Below are 25,862 nucleotides of genomic sequence, written 5' to 3'. Positions count from 1 at the left end.
TGGCAAAATTTCATGAAAAATAAAATCTTGAAATTTTACGTAAAATACCTCATGAAACAGAAATTTATGAAAGATGTTGAAAAATACCGGTTCGTTTTCATGTTTCACAAAATGTAAAAATTGCAACTTTCTTCTATTTTTGTGTATTTGAGTGCGAGTTGCATTCTCTAGCCCCTAAAACAAAAACATACGAAACATTTCACCGAAATTTCCGATCTTTCATTTCTTTCTTACGTTTCATGCCACCCTGGCACGAAGCAAGGAGTAATGCACCCACGATTTTCCCCGTACATCCTGAAAGTAGGTCCCCATCCCTGCACCTTCCTCGTTATGGGGACGGTTTGGAATGGGGGGGGGGGGGGGGATCACCAGGAGCCCGAGCCCGTATGACCCTTAGCGTACGGTCCCTGCGCTTTACCGCGCCAGCTTTGTCTTGACTCTGTCAGCCAGCCCTCCAACTTTTAACCAGCGCCAAGTCGTAAAGTGGAGTCGTAGGGCGGGAGCTCAGGAGGCTCTTCAAGAGTAAAACGATGCCACATTTATCCGTAATGTTTAACTATTTTCACTCGAGACCTACAACGTCGCAATAATAGGCACGCATTTTTGGCTTTATCCATCGATGTATGAGCGTCCACGGAAAAAGGGACAAAAGTCTACGAGAACTAAAAATCGAGTTATTGTTACTATTAGGAACGTAAGTAACGTAGCAAGTAATGTTAGTAGTCGCACTTATATGTGCTTCAAGAGCACGAGGAGTGATCCACGAACTTTTGTCAAGCAGAAAATATTCAAAAATTTTGAACAAAACCGGAATTACGGCGGTTTACTGATTGCAGTTTAATATGTGTATTAAAAATAAAAAATAAAAACAAATACCTGTAGTAATACATAAAAAATAAAGAAAATGCCTAAAAAAATTATAAAAAAAAAAAATCCAAAATTCCGATCTTCCACGTCTAGAGAATAAAATGCAGTGATTATAGTGCAACCTCATGTTACTTATGTATATTTGGTACTTTTTACAATAAGTATATTTGGTACAATATTTTGGTTGAAATGAACGAAAGCGCTCGTAATTTATTTTTCGTACACCAGAAAGTGCCTCTTCAAAATCTCAAAATCTGATTGCTAATTCAAACCTTACGGAAATAGCTCCCTTTAAAGTTTTCCCTTTGTAGATCTAGACCCTTTTTTGTATGGGCGGTCACATATTTATTTGTATTTAATTTTTAAATTCAATATTTTCTCTCGTTTCTCTCGTCGTCTCTTGTTTCTTTCCTTTTTTACTTTCGTTAAAATGCCTTTGAGCCTTGAGAGTAACCTGAAATTTACGTCGGTACCGACATCTAAACTTGGCACATTCGCAGTACATGGCATTTCATCGATCCTTTCGTTTTAATTTAAATATGCGGGCAGCAGCGCCGAGCCAGCCTAGGTTATAGTTCGTTTTTAAATTATCTACTTATTTTTTCGTTGTTTAATCCGTCTATCTTTACGTAGCTGCGGTCACTACTTTCTACTGATCAAAAATTTACGGAGTGGCAAGTAGGGTTGCAGGCCATTTGGACAACCGAAAAAGTTAGGGAAAATGAGGGAGTTTCACAAGTAACGCATTGGCTCCAGAATATACAAAATGAATTTTCACACGAAGTCATAATGCCAATTTTGCTCATTTTTTCATTTTCAATTCCACGAAAATTCATGAAACTACAAAATTTCATTACCTCGATGGCCAAAGAGCGTTTTCTCCGTTTGTGACCCCGCAGACTTCTTGTAATATTTCCTTAATTTTTTCATTGGAAAACTACCCATTTTATAATTGTTTGAAAAATTCCTTGATTTTTCCTCTCTACGTGTAGAATATTTCGTAGAAATGTCAAGCTGTACATTTTTCTTGTTTCGCTTCAAAAAAATTAAATAGGAATATAGATTTTAAAATACCGCAATAAAGATACGTGATTTTGCACTTTAGCCATCGACATGAGGTTTCTCATAAAAGGTATCTTTACATAGAGGTATCTTTGGTTGACTACTACCTACCTTTGAACAAATTCTGAGTGACTTTTTCCGTAATTTGAATAAGTGGAGGTGGAACTTTTGTCAGAAGTTTAGCTGAAGTCAGCGTAGGTATTTGCATTTCAAATCACTTTCATTTGAGTATCCATTCATAATCCTGGCTAAGGCCAATGGAACTTTTTCATCAGAAAAAAAAATCTGGTTGAGATGGAAATTTCCAATAATCGTCAACTATCACCGAGCCGGGCCGCCGTCCCTCGAGCGATTTCAAGCAAGCGTTTTCAGCCTTTTCCCCTTCAGGAAAGCTTAAGGTGATTCGATGGACGCCATATGATGTATCGCATCGATTAGTTCCATTTTTCAGCTGGTCGTCATTCTTCTTGAATTTTGAGATTGCAATTCTGTTGTTAGGAGACTGAAGATTCACTTACCAATTTTGACAAAAAAATTCAACGCAATAGAAGTGTGGTTTTTCAAGAAGACAAATACAGCATTCGAGGAAATTTCGATATCAGTATCGAACGCGATATTTTTTCTCTGAAAAAAACCACACATTTATTACTTTGAATTTGTTTGTCAAAACTGGTAAAAGATATCTTTAGTCTCCTGACAACAGAATTGCGATCTCAAAACTCAAGAAAAATGACGAGTAGCTGAAAAAATGGAACTAATCGTTTGATATATCGCATGACGTTCTGACACAAAATTTGGCGTCCATCGAATCACCTTAAGTCATCCTTACTTTGAGCCCCGTTCCTCCCCGTCACCCACCGTCATCCACCTCTAGACCCCTCCCCCAACCCCCCTACTTGGGTGACATAATTTATATGAACGGCCCCTCGATCCGTGGTCTCCCCCCCCCCCCAAAAAAAAAAACCCACCATATTCTCGACTTTACAATCACCATTGAGAGAACTCGAGAATGGAGTGATAGAATAGTAGACGATAAGATTTGCTCGGGTTTCCTTGCAAGTGGCTCGCTTCTAATAAGATTTCAATCGTTGACACTTTTTCCGACAATAAGCCCTTCTGTGTAGGAACACGAGTAATCACGGCGCGGTAATAACTTGATTGTGTCGGAACTCGGAAGCATGCTTATTTTAAGTGGCCTGCGGCTCTTCTCGCACCACGAACGCGACGCGACAGCGACGCTGATAATAAATATGTACGATAATAACAATGCAGGTCAGCCGATCGGTCCGCAAGACGACCGCCAGTAGACTTTTTTCAGCGCACGCGTGATCGGCTTTTCATCGAGCTTTTGATTGTTTTCTTTTTTCTCAGCGGAACCGGAAGCAGCCTCCCTTCTCGGAGTGATTCTGGTTCATGCTGCGATCACACGCTGAATGTGGCTTGCATGTGGAAGTCATCGACCCGATGCCTGAATTTTCCGCGTGTCGCGCAAAATTCAGCAACGATTCCCAATGACCATCGGGAAATGTCGGATTTGTCTGAATGAAGATGTTGCATATGTGAGGAATTTGCGATTTGACTATTAACTCTTTTGTAAAAGTTTGCGAGAAACACGATGGTGCCACTGGTTTTCTCTGAGATCAACTCCCAAGCTCAAAAAAGCTCTCAAGTTGAGGCCAAAATGGAGGGGATATCCTACGCTATCCTGAGAGTCCACCTCTCCATCAAGATAAACTCTCCATGCAAAGATAGGGAGCAAATACATTGACAGGGATGCCACCTTATTTGGCGACTCTTAAACTGAAATCACGGCAACCCTGTCTATGTATTTGCTCCCTATCTTTGCATGGAGAGTTTGTTTTGATGTAGAGGTGGACTCTCAGGATAGCGTGGGATATCCCCTCCATTTTGCCCTCAACTTGAGAGCTTTTTTTGCGCTTGGGAGTTAATTTCAGAGAAAACCAGTGGCCACGACATCGTGTTTCTCGCGAACTTTTACATCAGAATCAACAGTCAAATCACAAATTTCTCACACATGCAACATCTCCATTGTTAGTGCGGGGTTTCTGAAAGATATTATCCTTAGGTTCTTGGAAATTACGGACAGTAAACCGGAAGTTGAATTCTTCCAGGCTATCATTTCCTTCCCTACCAATTTAGCCTGATGACGTCGCATTAACACTCCTCATTACGTATTATCCGATATCGACTTCAGCGTGTAAATGCGCTGAAACTTGAGTAAATATTCAACTTGACGTGTGCATACAACTGAATGGGAGTCTAGATTGCAGGGGGCTTTAAAGCTTTCAGCCAGCTTTATTAACAAGTCAATAAAACCTATGTTCATTTTTAGCCTCCATGAGGCATTGATGTAGTCTATTCGGATACCCAGGGAGACGCAATCGGAGCAATGACTCAAACAATCAATTTTAAATCAGATGCATCTGCATCGAGCGAGAAAAATTCTTCACCCACAAATTAAAGTCGGTTGCAATAAAGGCGCGCGAATGCATTTAAATTTTCGTGACTGATAATCATAATTTTTGTCGACCCAGGAATATTTTCGCCCATCACCGCGCAGTATCTGCTCTGCGTCATATCGCCTGATCGCTGGAAAGCAACAAGCTCTCAATTCGGTCGCATGATCTGGGCGTTTTCTTGGAACTTTTGGAACCGCCTCGCTCGTTCTTCTTCGAAATTTGCATCATTTTCCAACGTGGACTTGACGGGGCATGGATGAAGCCGGTGAGGTCGGAAATGCTTCTTTCAATTTGCGACGTTGCAGATTTCTTGGCCCACTTTATTTTCTCAGAAGACAATCAACTGGCATTAATTCGTTGAATTTTCGCTGGTTTTTTTTCCTTAATCTTTCTCGAGATGTTTTGTGAAATGTCATAACAAAAAACTTAATTCGTTTATTCCTCTTTAGGAAAATGAAGCAGCCCAATTTCACAATCGAGGTACGTGTTTCCTTACTTCCACCTGACATGACATCGTTGCATTGATTTCTTTCTCTATCGGTCGTGACGTCACAGGGAGGGGTTCTCGTCGGTCTGGAAAACCTGGAATTTCTGGGAAATTCAGGGACTTTGCTGCAACTAGGGAAAGTTAAAGAAAGTCAGGAAATGCGTGGGAAAAGTCACACAACAAGTTATCCGACCGTATATCCACTGTCCATTTCATCGTGCTAAGGAAGAACGCCGTATGAGCCTTCAGAAATTGCCAAGTTTCCTCCGATAAATACCGAATTTACTGGGAAATTGCGAATATCATTTTCCAAAATTTTCAGACAAATTTGCACCCAATCTAAAATATCTAGAAAATTCAAGGAAAAATAGTCATGAATGTTGTCAACAATACATGTTTTATCAAAGGAAATTTGTCAACTCTCGAATGATCATACGGCGTTTGTCCTTAGCACGGCAACATTGAACACACCCGAATGCTTCTCTGAAGTCAAATCCTTCGAAGCGGAAATTTCGTCCAAAGTTTAACGAAAGTCAGCCGGAAAATAGGAAGAAAAAAAATTAAGAAATTTTTTTCTTTAGAACTCAGGGTAAGTCAAGGAATTTGGAAATGAAGAAATTTCTAAAGAAAAGGATTCTACATGGGCTTTTATGTAAACTATAACATTGCCCTTGACAATGCTATCAATGAGAATGAATCTATATGTATCGATTTTCTGTGACGGGTACGTCACACTAATAGCGCCGATTTCCTAGCAGCTCGTTTATTTTCTCGTTTTGAAGCAAGCTCTCTGTGGCGAAGTTTTTATCTTTATCTGGATACCCTGGAATGCCAGTGAACTACGCAGTCCTTCTGGAATTTCCGTTGCCACCTTCGACATTTATTTACCTCGCTCATAATTGCGTCTTTCACGACGGGTTATTTCCACTCTACGATTCCCTTTTCTTCCTTATTGTACATTAAAATGTGAATATATATATGAGTCGCTTTTACAGCGCTCTTTGGCGCTTTACGACGCCTACTCGCCACAAAGCTCGATCTTCCCACAAGTCATCAGGGAGTTGACAATCTCTTATTTCATTTAACACCCCCTGTCGCCAACCTCTCACTGGGCGTCCCCTACGTCTCCTCCCAGGAGGAACCCAATCAAGCATCTTTTTTGGCAGCCTCTCTGAGGCTGTAAAATGTGAATACTTTTCGTAATTATACACCCGCAGTTGGCCAGTATGAACAAGTGGCTTCCCATATATCAACAGAGGAAATCAATTTTCTTATTAGCGTACTACCTAAGTTATCCATTCAATCAAGAATTTTTTTTTTTCATAATAGTTCGTGTGCGATTGTTTACGGATGAGGGCCTGTAACATTTAATCACTCCTAATTGAGCAATCGGTAATACTGAGAGAAAGTTTTTTCGTCCTAAATTCCGACTGCGATTTGGACGTTATGCAAAAGCGTAAACCTCAACAGTGAGAAATGCATAGCCATGATAATACCTATAAGTGAAAATACCTGAATAAAGGAAAACTTAAAATAGAACATACGTGCTTTTTGCGGCTTTTCAACGCCTTACCTAGGATTCTATGCGAGGAATGAATTTAAGGCCGGCCTCTCTATACAATTCGTCATCGATTAGTTTTAATCATCTGAAACGGATGTATGAAGTCAAAACGCCTTCATTTTTGTGCGTATGCAACCCCGACGTTCGCGGAGGTCGAATAGTTGCATCCAGGCGTCACAAAGAAATACGTTCAGTTTTCGTCGCATGCGACACCAAGGGATGATGCTACATTACTACTTTGCGTGTCTCTCTTACACCTAAACTTAATTCCAGCGTTGGCTAGTCTGCCCTTAAAGTAAACTATTGCTGGTTTTTATCGCGAAATTGTCAATGTTTTGATTGTTTTATTTTCATCACTTCGTCAAAAGCTTGCTACCCTTAGTTAAAATAAGGTGAAACTTTAAGTCATTGATTTTGAGAATTATACATTTTCAAAAGTCTGTTTAGGCCTAAATACCATCTGTTACATACATAAAGTCGCGATTATAGCGCCGCCTCGCGCTCTGCGACGCCCAATCGCCATTGCCCCCTATCCTCCCAGAGATCATCAGGCAATTGGCACCTTCTGATCTCCTCCTCCACCCCTTGTCGCCAACCTTTCACAGGACGTCCACGCCGTCGCCTTCCGGGAGGAACCCAATCGAAGACCTGCTTGGGCAACCGATCATCTGCCATCCTTCGCACATGTCCATACCAGACCAACTGCTTGGACCTGATATCGTGCACGATGTCCTTTTCCACACCCATTATCTCGCGTACCCTTTCATTGCGGATACGCTCTCTTCTCGATATCCCAGCAGACCTTCGCCAAAAGTCCATCTCGGTTGCCCTAAGCATGTCTTCAGTTCTTTTCTTAAGTTGCCAGACCTCACTCCCGTAAGTTACGATACTCTTCACGATGACGTTGTAAATTTTCCTTTTGGTCTCCTTGGAGATACTCTGGTCCCAGAGAACCCCATTTAGCATCGCGATAGCTTTCCTGCCTTGCACATTCCGATCTTTAATGGCCCGATCCAAATTTCCGTCCTTAGTTAACCAAACTCCGAGATATTTATACTCTTCACAGTCCAGGATCTTCCGGCCATCCTCCAGTTCAATGCTTTGCTGATCACCACCGATAACCAACTTCTCCGTCTTAACCACATTTACTTCCATTCCCCACTTTCGGTATACTTCCACTAGCTTCCGCGTCATGTAATTCGCATCTTCTTCGTCCTGAGCTATTACCACCTGATCATCAGCAAAGCACAGAGTATAAAGGGTGCCATCTTCACGTAGCGGGACGCCCATTCCCGAACAGCATCTTTTCCATTCCTTTAAAACTTCTTCCAGGTACACTTTAAATAAGGTTGGCGACAAACAACACCCTTGTTTCAGTCCTTTAGTAATTAAAAACCCCAACGATAACTCCCCATGCGATTTAACCCTAGAGAAAGCCCCACCATAAAATTCCTTAATAGCACTAATTAGTCCCCCACTAAAACCCCTTTTGTTCAAGGCTTCCCAAAGTTTCATCAATGGCACACTATCGTAAGCTTTCTGGAGATCCACAAACACTAGATGTAATTCCTGGCCAACTCCCTTCTTTTTCTCTATGACGTGGATGATGGTAAATAAGTGATCAATCGTTGACCGACCGGCTCTGAAACCTGCTTGCTCTTCCGCTTCATGTTCTTTCCACTCCTCTTCAATTTTTGCTTTCAAGATTTTTCCATACACTTTGCTCAGGGTACCTGCAACCGACAGTCCTCTATAGTTATCACACTCATCTTTTCTACCCTTCTTCTTGTATATAGGTGACACCCAAGACTCTTTCCATTCTGTCGGTACCTTTCCACCGTCCAAGCAATCTTGCATCAGGTATCTCAACCGTTGAAACAGCTTGCAGGTTCCACACTTGATCAACTCAGCAGGGATATTTCCCGGACCTGGAGCTTTATCGTTCTTCAGCTCTCGTACGGCCTTTACCACGTCCTCCATATGGATCTCCAAGTTATGATTATCGTTAGTATACTCCAAGCTTACGCCTCCATCTTGAAATTCAGGTCGCCTTTCTGTCAGTAAATTTTTAAAATACCCCTCCAGTTTATCAATGGATATCGGAGATATTAAGTCACGCTTCATGTCCCTTCGCAGCCCTTTCAGCAACTTCCAGCTCTCAGTGCTTTTCCTTCCTCCTATGTACGTGTCTATTTTGTTACAGCTCCTCTCCCAAGATTCGTTCTTTTTCTTGGTTATGAGCCTTCGTACCTGCGTCTGAGCTTTTTTATACGCCTCTTTGTCTTCTGTTTTTTTAGAGGAAAGGAACTGATGATATTTTTTCCGTTTCTCCTGAATCTCCTTCTCAATTTCTTCGTCCCACCAGTAAGGTTTTTCGCTAACTTTCCTATCATCAGCGACACCAAGAGCTTCCATTGCTGCCGAGTGAATGCAATCCTTCAGGAACTGATACTGCTGTTCGGTATCACCGTCCCTTGATTCGCCCAACTTCTCATCCAAGCGCTTTCCATATAAAGCCCTTACACTTGGATGCTGCAAGCTGTCAATGTTATAGTTTACAAGCTTGACACGATCTTTTTGTTGGTGAACTTCTTCCTGTGCTTGCCTGGTCTCCTGGCTCCCTTTCACTGGGAAAGCTATTTTCGCCCCGAGGAAATAATGATCACTGCCGCAGGAAAGACCTCTCCACACTCTAACTTGCTGAATCTTCATTCCCGTGTCTTGTCTGACAACCACATAATCAATGATTGATTTCAATCCGCGAGTAGACTGAACCCAAGTAAATTTATGGATATCCTTGTGTTGGTAGAACCCATTGAGCACCTTCATGTCCCTTTGCTCACATACGTCAATGATACGGGCTCCGTTATCATTTAGTGCCGCCTCTCCGAAAGGGCCGACGATCTTACTTTTAATTTGACGTCCTATTCTACCATTGAGATCTCCCAACACAATGATTTCCCTCCTGGATCCAATCTTACCAATTTCCTCGTTCAATTCTTCGAAAAATTGGTCCTTCACTGCGACAGTGGAATCATCGTTGACTCCATACACTCCCAAAATGGTGATTTTATGGCCAAACACTGTCATATTCATCTTTATCATTCGGGGGTTAACAGCTTCCCATGTAGTGATGCACTTCCGTAGGCTCTTGCGAATAAGAATTGCAACACCCTGTTGAGCTCGCTGATCTTTTTCCACGCCACTATAAAACAAATCGTATTCCTTTACACTTACAGAGCCTTGTCCTTTCTTCTTCGTTTCTGTTAATACCGTGACATCAAATCCGCGACTCCCTATCTCCGATACCACTTCCGTCATTTTCGTAGAAATTCCTTGTACGTTCCATGTTCCAAAAACCATCATCCGTTTACGTAATTTTTTCCGATAAATCCGTTTATTTCCATTTGTACCGAGGCAATTGTTATTGGGTCTTTTAACAGTATTCCTTTTTCCGAGTATCGGGGAGTTAGCCCGATGACTCAACCCCCAACCTGGAGGACCGGGGTTTGATTTCGGAGTTTCCTCTCCTAGACAGGTTGCTTCCACTACAGCTGAGAGCCCTGTCTGCCCTTCCAATGGGTGGTTCATACGCCTTGAAGCCGGTGACCATCTCCACTACCCCATGAGGCAGGGGTTACCAGCTGGGGTCCGCAGGATTGCTAAACCTGTGACATCAGTCCCCCATACGGGAAATACCATCTGTTAATTCGCTAAATATATAATAAAGCCAGACAATGAGCTGCGTTTCAAAATACCATAGGAATTCTTATAGCCGGCTAAAGAGGGCTACAGAAAATCATATAGCTGGCCGTAAAATGCGGAGAAAATAATACGGCCGGGCTATACGGAGCGATAAAAAATTATGCAGCCGGGCTATAGTTCCTTTAGCCGGGCTTCACACTTTATCGCCTGGCTGTTGCTTTTTCGCCATCGATTATAAAAGGCTGAAGGAAATTGTGTAGAAATTCGTGTGCTTTGGAAATCATTAAGTTTGATACGGAACCACCTTAATATTTACAAAACACACGTTATGTTTTCCTTTAATACATATTTTTTTTTTCATCAATTAAAACGAGAATAATCCATACAGGATGTGCAAACATTTCAAAATCATGAGTTGAACAACGCTGACTCCGCGAGATTAAATATTAGAGCCTAACACAAAGCGGAGCGGCGGCGCATTAGCGCCTACAAACCTAACAGGGATACTTCACGCATTGCGCAATGCGTGAAGTATCCCTGTTAGGTTTGTAGGCGCCAATACGCGTTTTGCGCTGACTGCCCGCCTGCCGCACCGCACCGTGCCACGGCGCTTGAAGCAACTATTTCACACCAGAGGTATTGCACAGCATCATACGAAACTGAGGGCGCTCTAAGATATTAGGAATGGCAGGCATCCATTAAAAGTACGGAGCTTTCCTCGCAAAATAAATCAAGATTCTACGGCCCAAAAAGAAAGCAGTGGTCCAAAAACTCACCAAGTCCTAGCATCCATAATTAGCGACGTTTAGCATACACTTTATCGCCTGGCTGTGAGTTGCTTAGTTGCCATCGGCTATAAAAGGCTATAAGAAATGGTGTAGCCGGCTATAGAAGCTATTGGAAATCGTACAGCCGGCCGTAGGTCTATGGTATTTTGGAACACAGATTCTACTGCCAAGTTTTACCAAGGAGGTGATATAACTTGATAATAAATACATCGCAAATTCCCCGAAACCTGTAAGGGTTTCTCTCCAACTTCATTAACGCTAACCAAGAGATAGTCGAAAGAGATGTGCCCTCTACGGTTTAAGTCATCGCATTCCCCATCAAGAACGTTTAGATAACGAATAAGCTATTTTTCCTTTTCATTTAAGGGAGGGGGGGGGGGGGAGCACACAGGGAAGGTGACTACGAATCTTTGCACCCCTCGCCTATCCGAGCCGCTGCGAAGTTTTTCGTTTCTCAAATTTTTACGCCCCCCGTAATGCTGCCTACCCTCTCTGCTGCCTGGCGGGGGCGGTAGGGGCGAAAGTTACGCCACGGGGGCCATGTTTCTAGATACATCTTTCCATGTTGCTGCCAACATGAATGAATCTATATGATGATGTGCCCACGTGTCTTGGCGATGCATACACGGTGACTTTTTCGAGCCCCGGCCAAATGACATAATTTGCGCCGTTAAGAGTTATCTGCCTTGCATCTCGATTCATAGATTCTTATCAGGGCTTTATATCCTTTTGTCCATTACATCCGCTGGAGAGCGAGTCACCATCTTTATTTCTGTTAATTACATTCTACAACGCTCGGGTCATTTCCGTTAAGCTATTTTCTGAGCGGAATTTTTTTCAGATTTTCCTCGTGACGTCTAAGTAGACCTCGAATGCTGCAAATTCAAGCTCGCATAGAGCGGGAGTGTAATTTCACTTAATTGTGAGTCTTGAATGAATCGAAATGCCATCGAAGGGGGAGAAGTTTTGATAAGGGAACAGTCAATATAACAGGCCTAAATTGACCTAGGTCAAATTAGTTTTTCAAGTTTTAGCAGAAAAGTTTTGCCACGGTGATTATAATTTGTAGTAAGGAGGATTAATATTTCGCTTTTGATGGATCATACTATCGTGCTAAGGAAAAACGCCGCATAAACGTTCAAGAGTTGCCAAATTTCCTTTGAAAAAATGTTCATTTTTTGGGAAAAGTTATGAATAATCTCCCTGAAATTTTCACGACTTTTTAGCAGAATGGTGAGAAAAATGATCTGAAAAATTGGAAGATTTTTCGAATAAAGAAGAATTCTTCGGAAGAATTTCGTCAATTTGAGGTACTGGAAAGCACTGAAATTTTCTGTCGAAGAGGTACTGAATTTCTTGGGAATGTTCTGAAAAAGTACCGTTAAAGTACTGATTTATAGCCAGCGTGTTTTAGTAGACACCTTGATTATTTTAGGAGTGTTTGATTGAAGTATATCTTTCTCTCTGTTGACAGGTACAAAATGGTTCGCGGGATCAAATGGGTCGACGAGGTGGTGGAAGGAGCCCCTTACGTTACCACCCTGGAAACCCTAGACAAACACAAGTGCGATTTCTGCGTCCACGGAGGTAAGATTCCCATCTCCCGCTCCCTTGTCGGGAGTTTTCTTGTTCCGTGAAATTCGGAGAAGCCGCACGAATGAACTGTGAACCGCGGGGGCGTTATGGATTTTTTCACCCCGCAAAAAATTGCGTGAGGAAGTTAGTGTCGAGTGCGCGATTTGTCCCACAGTTTAACTCCATTATCAGTACTGCCGTGCTAAGGAAGAATGCCGTATGAACCTTCAGGCGTTGCCAAATTTCCTTTGATAAATCTAAAATTTTCGGGAAAATTTCTAATTATTTTTCCTCCAATTTTTCAGATAGGTAATTTTGTTCACACTTTCACCGAAAGTTCCTGAAAATGTCAAGGAAAAATTTTAAAAATTTTCATAACTTTCTTCAAATATGACTATTTTCTGAGAGGAAATTTGGCAACTCCCGAATGTTCATACGGCGTTTTTACATAGCACAACAGAGTAGACAACATCCCTTGCAAAGAGCGCAAAAATACCGGAATTTCGTGAAGAGAGCGTGATTATGAAAATGGGGGTTGAGATTGATATTGATCACTTTATCGAATGGTTCGCGACTAAAGGACTATTTGGAGGACAGAGAATGGTCGCAGTTGCCCGAACAAGTGTTTTTTTTTCTTTTCTGATGAAGTTGCGGAAGTATAAAGATTTCTCTTATCGCCTGGAACGGAATGGCTCCAAATTTTCCTAGGGCTGGGCCTAGCCAATAAGAGATTAAGGACCCTCTTTGATTACATAAGGGTTCGAAAGGGGTCTTCAAGAGCTCCTTAAAGAGTACCGAATGGAGCCCCAAAATTCTGCCAAAAAAAGCTCCTGCGAGGTCATTTTGCTCAGCGTTTAGGGGGCGATTGCCCCCCACAGCCTCCCCCCCCCCCCAACCAGTCCGGCGGACTTCCTACAATAAAGACTCAATTATAGTTTCATGGACATTTATAACAGGCGAACTGATGGTTTGTTCGAGTCTGCTTAACATAAAACATGAAAGAAAATAGTGAGCAAGCGTCAGATGGGAATACTATAAAACCTCTTCCAGACACCAGATGATCGTTAATTTTTCAATTGCATTCCGCATTCTGTAAAACGGGGATTCTAGGCCAAGTTTGTAGTGCTGTATGCTCGTGCTACGAATGCACAAATAAGAGAGCTAGGAAATTTGCACGCATTAATTTTGAATCCGGGACCAGAAAAGAGAGTCTACAAAGTGCTCCAGGGCCGGATTTTCCTTCTTGCCGCCCATGGGCCGCCTGTATTTTGCCGCCCCCTTCTCATTCGTTTTGAAACCTCAATAAAAACCATCAAGTGAATGTGCCAGCGGGGGAGGGGTGCATAAGACGCGTTTACTCGTGTTGAACACATTTTTTGGGAAAGCCATGTCAACACTATAGCAAAAGGTCACGGAACTTTGCGCGAAAGTCAAGTTTCGTAAACCTATCTCTAATGGACAAGGCCTTCCATTCTTAAGAGATGTACGAAAAAATTATGAAAGAACAAACACAAAATTTGGTTTGATGATTTTAACTTCCGCCGCCGCGCCGCGCTGACCAAACCGTGTTTGGCGCAATGCGTGAAGTATTCATGCATTCTTGTAGGCGCTATCCGTTTCACGCTGACCACAATAACCGCACTGTGTTTGATGCAATGCGTGAAGTATTCGTGCAGTCTTGCAGGCACTAATATGTGTTACATGCCGATTGCCGCGCCGAGGGCTTCTCCTTTTCATCTCAAGTCCTCGTCATCATTTCTCCCAAAGTCGCGCCGTTCCAAGCCAAATCGTGTGTTTGGTTGCTCTCTTAACTCGACTAATTAAATGTGCTGTCTCTTGTATCACTGAAAGACGACAAAATTAGAAATTACTATACTCTCAGGAAATGAGAGATTTTGTAGCCTTTTCTCGTTTGTAATTTTTTTTTTCTAAATCCGACTTTTTTTGTACCCACACTTAAAAAAACTGCAAAATTTGCCGCCCCCTAGATTTGCCGCCATGGGCCGCGGCCTATGTGGCCACCCCCTTAATCCGGCCCTGAAGTGCTCCTGAAATAGTTATTTTCCTGATTGAATTTTTATCTTTTTAAGAAAACTTTGAACTGATAGCGATCTAAAATTCATGTCTATCGCCTAGGGACCGCCCATCAATTAAGTAAGGCTCAAGTTACACTACGGGTGACTAATTTCGGGGATCGTAACTGCGATCGATCTCGCGTCATAATTCTTAAATGAGCACGATTTTAAGTTCTCTAGTCTTGGAGCAATATTTAAAAAAAAATAGTCGTTGAATAATTTTCTATTCTTCTTCTACTTTTTGTTAGTAATAACTCCCGCAATTACTGATATCCTCCCGTAAATCCAACAACTTGAGAAACTTATGAAAACTTTTTCCTTAAAATCTAATCTTTTAAATCTTATATTTATTGGCATAATGTGTTCTCAATCAGGAATTTTTGTACGCTCCATAAAGCAAAGCTAAAAAGCATACTAAACTTTTGAAAGTGCTTCAATGCACCGCATTTACAACTCATCCGGTAATGACCAAAAATATGTCATGAAAATTTTGCTGCAACGTTACTTTTGGCAGTAACGTGGTGAAAATGTCTTCGCAACCACTTCTTAGAATCACTTGCCAGGCAGGAAAGATTAGGCAAAAAGCAAAGTACCAGAAAAGAATTGAGTCGCATAGCTCTCCTGTCTCCTTTCTCCTCCCTATGCCAATGAATAATGAAAATCATTGTAAGCAGAACTTAAATTTTACTCTAATTTCACATTACAAAGACTGCATTTTTTGGTTGTCAGTAGGTATAATGAAAGTATTCTATGGTCGCATTAATTTGATTATTTTTATCTATCCATTATTACAGATGACATTACCATGACAGCAGACGGTATTGATACTTATCACTTTGTCAAAAAAGCCGGCCGCTACAAGTAAGTTACACCTCTCTTCTTTCCATCTATTTGCTTAATTTGAAAATTCCTGCCTCCCCTCCACTTTTTTTCAAAACCAGACTGAGGAAGTAGATAAACAGGGCATGTAACAGCCATAATATACAGATTACAATATTCAACATTTTGAATAAATGAGCAGGAAAAGGAGGGATATCCCGTCGGACTTATCAAGGCATATTAGTCAATCTCAGGGAATCAAAAGGTCATTTTTTTAAAAATAATGTTTCCCCAAAGTTTTACTCTTTTTCTGTCTAAAATTTTTGGGCATTGAATACTCAACAGTTCAAAATTAATTTTTGAACTGAATTTTTTAATGTTAAAACGAAAAGGATCAAATCTGCCGCAACACTTAAGTTCAAATTGTAAATACTGCACTTTGATGTCATTGTAGGGCATATTATCTCACTCAAAGGAATAAAATTTTCCCTGAAGGTTATTCATAACATCAATGAGCTAACAGATTTTTGAAGTTATAAATCTTTTTACTTTACCCTTTCTATGAAAATCAGCTATGAAAGTTATCTACAATGAAAACATTTTTAATGTTTTACAACTGTCCGCTTTTTTTTCTCAGGGAAGTCAAGAGAACTGCTGGAGTGTCAACGACAGATTTGGTCGGGCGAATGTTGCTGCTGACGAGGAATCATTTCCGGCGAGGGGACCAGGAGTATGAAGTTAGCAAAAACGATTCGTCTTATATGGGTCTTGATTCCACAGGGCGCTCACCTTATACAGGCTGCTCCCAATTCCTACCTACAACGCAGAAAATTAGTCAGTTTAGTGAAGGAAAAGAACCAAAGGTACAACTTCATCTATCAATCTCTGAGCTCCATTCAACATTCTTAAGCCTCAATTATTTCCCATCAGTTTCTTTCAATGAATATTTTTTATTCTCGTTTTTTATTTTGCCATCAAACATAGAAGTACAATTTACAATTTTAAAATGAAATATCAAGACTCCTTAACTATTTTCTGCTTACTAAAGAAAATTAACAGTCGGACAGTTTTCAAAGCAATCCACTCATTTATGATGAATAGTTCATGCGAGATGGCATTATTTTATCCTCATGGGTGGGCGTTTATTGATGAACCATGCTCAATATATTCTCCTCCAATATTTTCTCATTTCTACAATAACTTCGAAGAAACGCAAGAGGATGTCATTTGTCACAGTCAAATAATTTGTTTAGGTCAATACCTTAAAAACTGATCTCTCCACTGAGCTATGATTTGTGTCCAAATTTGTTTGAGTATACATTTTTAAATTTCTTTTCATTTGAGAGAGCCACATTTGCTGTGTTGCTCAAATAAATATGCATCCGGACTTTCATTGGTGACCTCATTACCTATTTTTTATTTTTGCATTTTAGCCCAACGATCGAGTGGTGTATGTTGCTGGTGCTTTCGATCTTTTCCATGTAGGTCACTTGGATTTTCTAGAAAAAGCTAGGCAAGAAGGAGATTTTCTAATTGTTGGCCTTCATACAGATCCAGTAGTTAATCGTTACAAGGGCTCAAATTACCCAATAATGAACCTTCATGAACGAACGTTGAGTGTACTAGCTTGTAAAGTGAGTATAGACTTAATTTTTACATGAATTTTTTGTCACAGATCTCTTAAACTTAATTATTGAATAAGTATTTTGCCTATGACGAATCCGAATTCATGAAAGTCAGGCAGGACATTTTGGTTCATTCCAATGGTAAAACTAAAAAACCCTGGACTTTATCATGTTATTTCAAAATTTCTATCCCAACTTTATTTTTGAAAGTCTAATAAATAAATAGTTAATAATGAAAAGTTCAGCATCTGCTTTTAGGTCAGCCCATAAAAATCATGGGAAGTTCCGAAAATCAAAGGCTGTTGGTGTTCTTTCATTAAATTTTATTGTGATAGGTTGTCTCCATTGTAAATGGAGATGGAGTGCTCCTGGGGGGGGGGGGGGTGGTTAGTTTTAAAGTCTGCTTCGTGAATGCGACTTCCTGTCTAAATCGCGCCTATTTTTTGCAAAATGCCTGATTTTAAGGTGGATTCTGATTCAATCAGAAGAAATGAATACTGGCATGGGCTCAAAAAACTGTCGACTTATTTGTCTGACACTGCTTATACCTAAAATGGAAAAATTTTAAGCTAAATGGAAGTTTTCACATTTTTCTCATGGGTATAGGTTCTGAAAAACGGAACTGTTCAATTCAGAACTGAAATCAAAACAATTTTTGAGTGTCCAACTTTGAGTCAATAGACATTTGTTTTCATAAGTGTTGCACTCTTGTATGAATAGCGTGCCATGAAAAAAATGTGTTAATTCCACTTTTTAGTATTTCTAATTTATAAATTAATGAAACTTATTTTTTAATGTGGTTACGGTTAGGATAGACTTTTTCCTTTAATTGTTTGTGCTGTAGGAAGGTAAAGTTATTGATTTGAATCATGTGAAAATACTTAATAGCGCCTGACCCTCCTCTCATTTTTCTTCTCTGTTTTGAATTATTTTCAGTATGTCTCAGAAGTTGTAATCGGTGCTCCATACAATGTGAATAAAGAGTTGATGGAGCATTTTAACGTTGACATTGTCTGTCATGGTCAACAATTTTACAAGTATGCAAATGATATGGACCCTTATGCTTATCCTAAGAAACTTGGCAAATTCAAATTACTAGATTCTGGGAACGATATGACAACAGAAAAAATTGTCGACAGAATTATATTACACAGGTAATTCTTTATTTTTTTGAAGATCGAAAAAGCAATCAAAATCAAATGTTTTTAAGAAAATAATGAAATTATTTTCTGATCATGAGAAAATATTCTTACGGTCAGAAAATGCTGAGCCTCAAACAATTCAAATCAAACTTTGAACAATTTTTTCCCAAAACAAATTTTTTTAACTGTAAACTTTTAACTTTCGCACCCTCAATTTCATTTGACACTCTTATTTTTTTAAAGTATTTTTTTGTCAAATTATTTTTGAAATGCTGCCTTATGCAATATACTCCTTACTCAATTTTGAGTTTTTTAGATCTCTTCTCCCATGGAACCTTTCAAAAGGAGCTTTTAGTATCACTGATACCCTCTTTATGAAGAATGGTAGTGTTGATGTTTATCTCCCAGCTCCTCATAGTTCATATTTATACCATTTTATTTCTCAATCTCAATTCTCTTTTTCAGGTTAGAATTTGAAGCTCGAAATGTTGAAAAAGAAAGGAAAGAGTTGGCTTTGTTGGATCTCATGAATTCAAAAAAAGATGTCAGAAATGGATGCTCTGAAGGGAAAGAGAGCAGTTGAAGGCTTTAATTATGCCAAACATTCCAGTGACTTGTCGATACCTGTGAACAGTGAACAGTAATACACCATTAATTTTTTAAGATGATAGGTCAAGTATGGAACTAAGGGATTTAAGAGATCTATATTAAATGGACAGATTGATTTTACTATCGGATGTCACAACTCTTTTGCTATATTTTTCATCTTACTCTCAAAAACAAAAGCACATGAATTAAGGAATCTTTGAAAAAAATTCCTCCTATTTTTGATGATAAAATATCATAAGTAATAGAGAGTAGGCTTTTCTTAAACATCAAATGCGATGCCTTGTAATAATGTCTCCAGAAGTGATTATGTGATGAAAGAGTGTCAAGGGATAGTTATATTTTGAACAGATCTCTAAAATGATGTGATTGTATTTGCAAGTAAGACTGTTGTCATAGAACTGGACAAACATGTCTCGGCTTGTATATTTGGCTGAGCCGTACTCTCACATTGTTCAATATTCTAATTTAAATTTGTTACTCAATTTTAACTGTTGTTATATTTTTATTTTTAAATGCTTGTAAATATGATTTTAAGCCCCATTTTTATTGTATTTTAATCATTGATTAGATAGTATCCAATAATGTTAAATGTTAACTTATTATGATCACATTTTATGGAACTGCAACTTAGAGGGACGAAAATATGGTCAGGCTTTACAAACTTTTGAAGTACACCAGTCTTTCTCCTTTCGGTATTTACCTTCACGGAAGTACAGCATGCTTAAAAAATCAGAGGTGTATTCTGAAGATACGAAACTTAAATTAAACTTTTTGCATTCTGAATAATACAGCAGCAATTTTTGTTATCCCCGAGAGAATTTTACAATTTTTATGCCTGTAAAATTTTCTCCCAAATTTGTAAACTAAAGTATTATTTCTGATTTTTTTTTTTTTTTTTTTTTTCATTTTTTAGAAATTGATCTACACTGTTAGTGAGAAAAACTGGTAACATTTTTGACTTTTAAGTATCTTGCATGGTATAAAATATTTCAAAACTTTCAAATGGAGTCCACAAGTCGGAAGAAGTATCAAAGCCTCAAACCTTTGAAATCTTTTTATTTAATAGGGCAACTACAGCAAAATTTGTGAATTCCACCAGTGTTTTATGATTTCCCGTAAAGTTAGTTTGCTTAGTTTTTGACCGTACTAGAAAATTATTCATTTTTTTCCCTTCATGAACTAAGTTACCAAATTGTAATCAATGCCTTTATTTCTCTTTGGGAAACTATTTTTATGCAGCCTGTTTAATTTACAAGTAATACACATTTAATTAGTCCTGCAGATATTGTAGCCTGCAGGCCAAAAATGAAGAGTCATTCCATATTTTTGAATATTTTTGTTATGTTTTTCTTGTTTATTATGCAGTTGAAAAGCCAATTAGCAGAGGTAATTTTAAGGAACGACTTACACGGCTGCAGGTCTATTGAGAGGCGATTAAAAAGTAGCCACTGGCAAAGGGCGCCACCCAAGTAGCATTTTCAACGGAAAAATTGCGATATTTTGAAATTAAGTTGCAATTTCTTGGCGATAAAATCGGTAGGATCATCAACCTTTTAGCGATTATCCTAGATCCTGTAGCAATTTTATCTCTATACAAGAATTTTTAGTAAGTATTGTGCTTACGTCAATGCACAATCGCACAGCATATCATGTCCTAGTCTTAACGACTCATTTGTTTCCGTTCAGGTGTCTGCAAAATTGTATTAAAAGTACCGAAATAACTTTGCTGAGCTTTCAATATTTAAACAGTCAGTTCATTTCAAACTCTCTTACCAGAGAAGAAAAAATCTGATGCTTGCAGCAGTCCCCTTATTTGGTCTGATTTAACGTCCAGCTTTGTGAAGGCCCTCTGTTTCAAAGTCCCATTTCTTGTTTTTCCAGTTGTGTCACTTTTGACTCAAAGCTCTCAGGCTGTGTTATGCCTCCTCTAGTCATTTGTAAACATTGATACCTTTTATTTCAACTAAGTACTGTCAGATGAAAATTAATTAAGTGATTTAAGTATGATAAGTTATTGTAATTATGTCACTTTTAATTTATTGTAAGATCTGTATCTCTTCAAGCGGCTGATTCTGGCCGTAAGCCATTCTGTGGGCTATGTATTATTCATGGGAAACAACCTAATCAGCTCGAAAAAAATCCAGTCCGCAGTAAAGTTACAAAGAACAATTAGGGAAACCTGGACGTTTGGAACTGTCACTGTTTCATTTCTTGCCAGCAGAATTACAAAAGGAAGCAGGTAAAATGATGTTTTCATTGAGAAACTGAGCTTCAATTTCTTGATTCTTGGTTTTGCAGGAATAGAGATAAAATTTTTCCTTTCTTGTTAATCTTGCTAGTCGCATATGAAAAAGTAACGCTCTAAATCATTCTTGGTTTTTGTTTTTTGGTGTCTTTGTTCGCCCCCGGTTTTCTGCCAAATTAATTTTTTTTTTTAATTCATTTGTCATTTCAGAAGCGACTTCATTCACCGGTTAGTTGTGTTATCTGTTTTCGATCTTCAAAATGAACTTTTTTTAGTAATAAACGATCACATTTTTTGACTAAACAGTTCCGATGTTTATCAAGTTCATGGCAATATCTCTCTGACATGAGATGTCAATCATGTTCAAGTTCAGTTTTTCAAGAGACTTTAAGCCGTTGAATATTGGTCGTGCTGAGTGTTTTTTCATGAAACTTCTCAAAAAATCTTTGTGTGAAAGACCTGCAAAATCAGGCATGCAAGCATTTGGGACCGTTTCTTGCTGATAGGTAACATGATTTATTGACCAAGGTGAGGAAATACAGGATATTTCTAGCCCATCGGTATCTGTAGAAATTTTACTTATGTAATTTCATCAATGACCACAATCTGCGCAGAGCTTCAAGAGGATAGTTGCAACTGGCAAGGCTTTAAAATTTAAATATATTTTCACCTCCAAAAGTATTTCAAATTGTCTTTTGAAGAGCCGGAAAAGGCTCTCTTCTCCTCTTTTAAATGTATCCTACACTGTCCTCTTACTTAAATGGGTCCCCAGGGAAGAATATCAGTTTTGTATTGTTTTTAATGAATATGTAGACTAAGTCTCAAGAATGAATTGTTTTAAAATCAAGTTCGTCTGCATTTTATATTTAAAATGAATTATGATAGTGATTTTTTGTCTGTGCCAAGTATGTCAAATTGTTGCCAATCAGAATTTTATCAAATACAAAAACGTTATTGGAGGGTCTACCTCATCTCCGGATTCAGGATTTTGTTGAGCGACCTGAAGTTATATTGTTAACAAGTGCTGGGTGGCAAATGGTATGAAAAAGTTGCGTTAGAAGTAAATTAATTTGCATTTTGGTTTGTAACCAACTCTTATGAAGCAAAATTGATTAAATATAAAGGATTTGAAAAGAACTTAAGTTTTTTGTATGCACCGAGAGTGACTTGAGTTTTACAAGGAGTATTTCTTACCATTGATCTAAATACAAAAACTCTTGATTCGCATGTCATGTGCAGTTTAAGCTGCTGAAAGGGAATAGCATCTCGGTGCTCCCTTCTGAAGGAAGGTTTTTAACATGTAAAATTATTGTGTTAGCTTTATTTGTCGAAAATATGTGAAATAGAGGCATACCTGATGATTCAGAGACAACATGAAGTTTTTCAAGAGGGACTCGTTTTACATTACATTTTGCTTTATTTTATTTTTGTTTTGTAATTTCGTCTGTCGCCTAAGAAACTGCACGACTGTGCAATTCAAGGAATCCTCTATCAAAGTAGCAAAAGCATAATTTTTTAATTTTAGAGGAAAGAGAATTTTTGATTGCCTGGACGATAATTCTCTCATTAGCTATCGTAGCAACCTGTCGCAGAATGCTCCGTTTAGAGGAATTTATGTTCTTAAGAAGACGACTAAACTGTCCATTGTTATGGAAATGAATAAGTTGTTAATGCAGAGAGTAATACTGTTATCAAAGTGTGCTCGCTGGAAATGCTGATCAGGTTGTATTGTTTCTTAGGAGACAATTTAATTATTGTTCATTGTCTTGACTTGTAATTTATCCACATCAGTGTCAAGACATTATTTGGACGTATTTCTGCCAAAAAGAACTATGTGCATTAAGACATGAGCCCTGGGACCCATAAGAATATATGCATAACATGGCTCACGTCATAATGCACATGGTTCTGTTGGGCAGAAATACTTTCTTATTTGGACTGAGTTTTAACAGAGGTGCATTGAGTCTCATCATGGATGAGATATGCTGGGAGTGGTTTAGAATCCAACTAATTGTAAATTTTCTCCTGTCAAAAATTAAGAATGGAAAAAAAAATTCCTTTGGTAGAAGTGACAGGGTCTTCATTGTGCCTCCTCTTCTTTCTTTTGTTTGGTTGAAAATCGACTTTTGTGTGTGAGATGAAGAGACCTTTACCAAATTATCAATGTTGGCTTTTGTACTGAGCATCGCCCTCCCATCATTGTGAGATAGCCACCTCTTTGCTTGTCTGCTTTCACTAGGTCCATCAAAAAGATGTGAGGGGTTACAAGATGATGGACGTGGAGTAAACGCGGCAGATCCACCTACAGTGGGATGTAGTTCTTCATTTTCTTCATCATTAGGAAAATTAATCAATTCTTTTTTCAGAGCTTTAGCTTTCTCGAAAATTTCCTGTAGGGTCGATGGCATCTGAAACAAAAGGTGGCAAAGTTATATTAAGGTTCACTCTACTGCAGGTGCATATACAGGATACTGCAAAAGATTGTGGGAAAAAGTCCTGTAATGTCCTGCAGCTGCACTGTAAAACATACATCCTTTTAACGTATATTACGGTATGGGCCGTAATTTTCTGCCTTCACCATTTTAGCTGCCTGTCTTTGTACCATGATGAGAGGTGCATCTCGGTTGAGGAGTTCCAAATCTTGGCTCCTTCTTTATATTTTAAAAGGTGACCAAACCAAAGTCAAGGCCTGAAATTTTCACAAAATACTGTTTACCCAGAGAAGGACACTCACTTAAGTTTTCAAAAAACAACGTTTAGGAATTTTCTATTAAAAGAATCAAATATGATAGGAAGTCTGCAGCGCCACAAACCGAGGTCCGCGTTTCCGCAGTCTCACGGCAGTTGTGCTGAATATTTGCACGCAAGGTGCTTTGTAGAAATGCATACTTCAGAATGTTGTGCTGTTTCAAAGTTCGTCAAAATCTACCTCCTCTCTTCTCATAAGACATACTGACTTTAAAAGTTAAATGTGAATCATTGATGAGTGTTTCATGGCTAATTAGCTGTGAAATTCTATGTCAATATTAAGTGCAACCATAAGAGTTATTTTATTTTTTTCATTTAAATATCCTACGTACCCACCACTGTTGCTTTAGTTGTTTAAGTCAGGTTCCCAAGGTATCTCAATGACAAAAATTGCTTATCTACTTAGCTGCGTTCATGTTCTGTTTGATTCAAATTGCTAACTTTGTGAGCCAGCAACTGCAAGCTAGCTATTGTTGCTTCCCTAGTTGTGTAGCTTTGTAATTTCTGTAACTTGCATGAAGTATAAAGGCTAAGTTACCATTCAATCATTGTTAAAGGACCTATTGTTGCACCGATGGTAAAACATCGGTCTTCTGTAGACAATTCCTTATGCTGTTAAAATTTTCAATTATATTTAATTTTTATTTTTTCAACAACATTTTTTTCTTCTTCTCTTCTATTATCATTCCATAACAAGAAAAATGTATGATATCAACGCATTGCAAACATTACAAAACAATGCAGCGGCTGAAAACCTGCCTCTCATGAATCTTGATTTTTTAGGAGATTTAACAAACCTTGTTTGCCCAGTTGAGGATCGTAAAACGGTACCTAGAATTATTTGAGTTAAAGTAGGTTTCTAGTTTTCTTCGGCCATTATCTTTTGCTCATTCAGTATTCGCATTATGATCATTTTACAGCTGACATTTTTCTTTTATATTCCATAAATATTTTGAAGTTTCAGGAACATTTTACAAGAAGTTATCACTGATATTTTTCTCTTTTCCTACCTTGAAAATAAAAAAAAAAAAAAATCAGCTCAAAGAGTTGATTCCTCATTCCCACCACTGTTAACGCATGGCACAGTCAACTTTTGGTAAAAAAATGCCAAATGAAAATGAATTTTTATAAGGTATTCAGGTATGCATACATGAGACTATTGTCCCTTTCGTGTAAAGTTTGTCTAAGTATATTTGTTTTCTAGTTTGATGAGATGTTATGAGTAGTGCAAACATTTGTCCTAATGGACCATATTGTCGTAGGAATCAGTTTGACAAATATCAGTTTATGACATGATAAAAATATCATATCAGTATGACATAACTTCTGCTATAATGATGCTTCTGCTTTTTGATCCATTGATCAAGGCATATTATGTACACCTTCACACCCAGATGACTTTTTCCTCTTGAAGAACCTATGTGCATAAGGTGTGCCCAGATGGGCTTGAGTTCAGCGCAATGTTGCAAAGTCTCAATTGATAATTTACTTCTTTAGGTACTGAGGGAGGATTGAAAATGTCCGTAATTAATTTCACAGAAAATACTTCTTCATGAATTGATAAAAAATCCCTAATATTATCGATACTTGTACAGACCCTCCTTTCCGCCTTTATATGAAGTGCTAGTAAAGTTGTCAGTTGAAACTTATCAACATTGTAATGAGATCCAAAAACTAGCTTAACCTAGGGGTTCTACCTTGATCTGGGTAAGTATGTAACAAATTTGAGAAAAAATTGAAGGACATACCAACGTTGCTAATTTTCACCCTATACAACAAGAGAAAAGTAATTACTAATACTAATAGTTTCATAGACATTTTAGTGTATTTTCCGAAGGAAATACACTATTTTCCATTTAGCAAAGCCAATTTTTTGAATGATTCTTGGGAATTAAGTTCATAAATTTGTCAGTAAATTAATTCTGCTTTTATCAAGGATATTTGGCATCATGCGAATGCCCATGCGGCGTTTTTTCCTAGCGCGGCAGTTTTATTCTGCGGGCAAGGGGGGGGGGGGGGCGAAAATGCCAGCCCTGCATGAAGCCCCACAGTCCCCCTCGAAATTTTGCATCCC

General features: G+C 38.8%; 1 protein-coding gene across 1 annotated transcript in view; it reads left to right on the top strand.

Annotated features, from left to right (window-relative positions):
- Pect (phosphoethanolamine cytidylyltransferase) overlaps positions 1-24,446 on the top strand; it is a 39,951-nt gene extending 15,505 nt beyond the window's left edge. Inside the window, exons 3-8 of the mRNA XM_019046162.2 lie at positions 12,425-12,537; positions 15,395-15,461; positions 16,057-16,282; positions 16,853-17,053; positions 17,981-18,198; positions 18,652-24,446. Coding sequence (XP_018901707.1) covers positions 12,425-12,537; positions 15,395-15,461; positions 16,057-16,282; positions 16,853-17,053; positions 17,981-18,198; positions 18,652-18,769 — 943 coding nt within the window. The 3' untranslated portion in view covers positions 18,770-24,446. The remainder of the gene's footprint in view (positions 1-12,424; positions 12,538-15,394; positions 15,462-16,056; positions 16,283-16,852; positions 17,054-17,980; positions 18,199-18,651) is intronic.
- The last annotated feature ends 1,416 nt before the right edge of the window (positions 24,447-25,862 follow it).

The sequence above is a fragment of the Bemisia tabaci genome, chromosome 4, assembly GCF_918797505.1.
Source record: "Bemisia tabaci chromosome 4, PGI_BMITA_v3".
NCBI lineage: Eukaryota > Metazoa > Arthropoda > Insecta > Hemiptera > Aleyrodidae > Bemisia > Bemisia tabaci.
The sequence above is the reverse complement of the archived record's forward strand: the minus strand, read 5'-3'. Positions and strand labels throughout refer to the sequence as shown.